General features: G+C 59.8%; 1 protein-coding gene across 1 annotated transcript in view; it reads left to right on the top strand.

The window, feature by feature from the left end:
- Positions 1-2,360: 2,360 nt before the first annotated feature.
- Positions 2,361-3,799, top strand: part of CHADL (chondroadherin like) — a 5,771-nt gene continuing 4,332 nt past the window's right edge. The window contains exons 1-3 of the mRNA XM_045291014.1: positions 2,361-2,374; positions 2,434-2,617; positions 3,059-3,770. Of these exons, the coding sequence (XP_045146949.1) occupies positions 2,361-2,374; positions 2,434-2,617; positions 3,059-3,770 (910 nt within the window). The remainder of the gene's footprint in view (positions 2,375-2,433; positions 2,618-3,058; positions 3,771-3,799) is intronic.

Raw genomic sequence — 3,799 nt, 5'->3', positions numbered from 1 at the left:
GACAGACAATCCACAGCAGCACCATGTTGACAGGTCTCTGTGACAGGTGGTCTTCATTAACTCTCTTTTGTTTTCTATTTCCACAACAAGCTCATATTATTTTAATAACCGGATGCCAAACCAAACCTGCCATCGAGCCGATGCCGACTCACAGGCAGCCTGTAGGACAAGGGAGAACTGCCGCTGTGAGGTTCAGAGAACGGAAGTCTACAGCAGCGGAAAAGCCCTGTCTTTCTCCCGAGGGAGTTTCTAACTGCCGGCCTTACAGATCACAGCCCAGTGTGACCACAGCAGCGCCACGGCTCCTTCCCATGAACACTGCAGACTAGAAAGTTCTGTGGGGCAGTCCTCTTCCGCCATATAGCATCTCCATGACTCAAGAACAGATCCAAGGCAGCTAACAGCAATAGGACATCAGGGCTGGGTGAGGGGCAGCCCCTATCCAGGGCCACATAGCCTGGGAGCCCAGATCGCTGACTGCAGGCTGGGTCTTTGCACCCCGACTCCCCCTTGGTGCTGACCAGCCACTCTGGCCACCTGGGCCAAGACCTCCGGCCTGGGCTGCCTTCCTGAGCCCAGGCTGGGCAGGAGGCCGGGAACTCTAGCTGCTGCTCCCAGCCCCTCCTTCGCCTCCGCCTGGGGAAGTGAGCTGTGAGCTGCAACAATGCCTTCCATTCAGCCTTGTCCTTGCTGCCAGGCCTGTGAGCCTGGGCCGGGGAGGGGGCCTCCGGAGGCCTTCTCCTTGTGCTGCGACTCAGGCTGGGCTGGCAGGGCAGAAGCATGGAGGGGTGAGTCTTGGGGGCCCTGAAGGTGGAAGGGGCGCTGAAAGCAGCCAAGTGGCCTCGGAAGGGACGCCCCTGCACCTTATGGGACTCTGAGAGGCTGGGGGCGGGGCTCTGGGTCTCCCTGGCTGGGTTTCTGAGGAAGACACTGTATTGGAAGGTGACAGCTCCTGTGGGCTCCTGTGGTCCAGTCCTTCGGGAGCCTGTCTGACAGCTCAGCAGCCAACCGAGCCCTGGACAATTGTCCCTTCAGGAATCTGTCCCCACGAGCCCCCTTCCTGGTGGTGCTGAGCCACAGCCTTCACCACGGGCTCTGTAGAAGGCCAGGAGCCCTAGGTGGGCTGGGACCCAAAGGACACTGCCAAACAGACAGTGACAATCGAGTGAGGAGGTGGGGGATGCTGAAAGATGTGGGGCTCAGCCCGGGATCAGGGAAGGCCGCTGAGGGACCTCTCTGGGGACAGAGGGAAGAGTTAGCATAAGGTAGCACAGACAGCTAGCATAGAGAGGGGTCTGAGCAAGCTGTGTGTATGTGTGTGTATGGGGGAGTAGTGCTGGGGATGACACAACTGGGGAAATAAGGACTTAGCACTTTCCATCAAGGTAGTGGGGAGCTGATGGAGGGCTTCTAGGTGGGGTTACCATGGTCTCATCGGTGTATCAGAAAGATTTCTTTGGCTCATGGGTGCTAAGTGGTGTCCAGGGGAGTCCAGGAGAGTCATGCCAGAAGTGATCACCCTGTAAGAAGGTATGGGCAGTGGTATGGTTGTGAGCAGAGGGCGCCAAAGTAGGGGCTGGTGGGTGAGTGAATGGGTGCGCGGATGAAAGCACCAAATGGATGATCACTTGAATGGATAGGTGGATAAATGGATGGATGGATGGATGGATGGATGGATGGATGGATGGATGGATGGATGATTGCTTGAATGGATATGTGGATGAATGGGCAAGTGGGTAGATGGATGGGTAGGTGGGTAGATGGATGAGCAGATGGATGGGTGGATGGATAGATTAGGTGGATGGATTATGAGGATGGATTAGCACAAAGCACTACCCCAATTCCTTGCCCTCAGTTCTCTGGGACTCCATCCAAGCCAGTTGATGGTACTCCAATGAGAGCAGAACACAGGAAAATTAATGCAGGAGAGAGAAGAGGGCCAAGTCACCTCATCACCCCGACAGTGTGGTTCTGACTGCGTCAGTAAGGATTGTTCAGGGGCCTCAGGCCCTCCACCACCACGCCCCCCAGGCTGGTCTCGGGAAGCTGAGCCTTGGTCTTTTCCCTCCCACTGCCCAGCTTTCTCCTCCAGGTGGTCTCTGAGCCACATCTGCCAGGAAGGCTGCTTCTCTACTACCACCTCTCTCTGCCAGTGGCCCCCAATCTGAGCCCCAGTAAATCCTCGCTGAGCTACCTGGCCTATGGTCAAAGGACTCCCTGGGTGGTCTTCCTAAGCCTCAGTTTCCTCAAGTGTAAAACAGGGCTAATAATAGAACGGCCACCACTGAGGGGCATGTGACAGGCCTTCCCTGGCCATAGGGCGGGAGGCACCTGAGAGACTCTGGGGCAGGAGTGGTATCATGGCTGTGGCTCTGTGAGTGGACAGCATGGGGACCATGCCCATGGACAACTGACCTTCCCTCCTCCTTCCAGGCCCCAGAGCTCCACCCCTTTCTTCTTGGTGCTGCTGCTGCCGCTGCTGCTGCCGCCGCCGGGCCCAACACGGCATGCAGCTGCTGCACAGCGCTGCCCACGGGTCTGCATCTGTGACAGCTCCAGGCGGCATGCTGTCTGCAGGCAGCAGAACCTCACTGAGGTGCCAGACACCATCCCCGAGGTCAGCAGGACAGGGACGGTGGGAGGAGCCCTGGCTGGGAGACCTTATCTAGTCTCTTCACCTCTCTGAGCCTCAGAGGTCACATCTAGAAATAAACAATAAACACAACTGATAACAAGGGAGATGATCTATTTAAAATCTCTACTGTGTGATCGGATAGCGAATTCATTATAGGGTAAAGGACAAATGCAAGGTTAGAAGTGGTGTCTGTCCTAAGGAGTCATGAGCTGGTCGGGGGCAGAGAGGGTAACCGGACAGTGACATTGAATGTGCAAAGCACCACGGTGGGGGAGGCCCAGGTGGCTGGGAGGAGGGCTTCCTGGAGGAGGTGTCAGGGAAGCTGAGTTCAGCAGAACGGATAGAAATGAGCCCAAGGTGGGGAGGAGTGAGGGGTCCCTGGTGTGGTCCCTGTGCCTCTCAGCCCCCATCCCTCCCTCCCAGCTGACCCAACGGCTGGATCTCCAGGGCAACAAGCTGAAGGCGATCCCCCCAGCGGCCTTTGGGGCCCTGCCATACCTGACACACCTGGACTTGCGCCATTGTCGAGTAGAGCTGGTGGCTGAAGGGGCCTTCCGAGGCCTGGGCCGCCTGCTCCTCCTCAACCTGGCCTCAAACCGCTTGCGTGTGCTGCCCCAGGAGGCTCTGGATGGGCTGGGCTCTCTGCAACGGCTGGAGCTGGCTGGGAACCTGCTGGAGGAGCTGCGCCCGGGCACATTCGGGGCGCTGGGGGCACTGGCCACCCTGAACCTGGCGCACAACGCCCTCGTCTACCTGCCGGCCATGGCCTTTCAGGGGCTGCTGCGGGCCCGCTGGCTGCAACTGTCCCACAACGCGCTCAGCGTGCTGGCCCCCGAGGCCCTGGCCGGCCTGCCCACCCTGCGCCGCCTCAGCCTGCACCACAACGAGCTGCAGGCCCTGCCCGGGCTGGCGCTGTCCCAGGCTCGGGGCCTGGTGCGTCTGGAGCTGGGCCACAACCCGCTGACCTACGTGGGCGAGGAGGATGCGCTGGTGCTGCCCGGCCTGCGGGAGCTGCTGCTGGACCACGGGGCACTGCAGGCCCTGGACCCGAGGGCCTTCGCCCGCTGCCCACGTCTGCGCACCCTGGACCTCCGCGGGAACCAGCTGGACATGCTGCCTCCGCTGCAGGGCCCGGGCCAGCTGCGGCGGCTGCGGCTGCAGGGG

The sequence above is a fragment of the Echinops telfairi genome, unplaced genomic scaffold (assembly GCF_000313985.2).
Source record: "Echinops telfairi isolate 266 unplaced genomic scaffold, ASM31398v2 ScPeMD7_2;HRSCAF=8, whole genome shotgun sequence".
Classification (NCBI taxonomy): Eukaryota; Metazoa; Chordata; class Mammalia; order Afrosoricida; family Tenrecidae; genus Echinops; species Echinops telfairi.
Note: the sequence above shows the minus strand (reverse complement) of the source record. Positions and strands in the feature narration are given on the sequence as shown.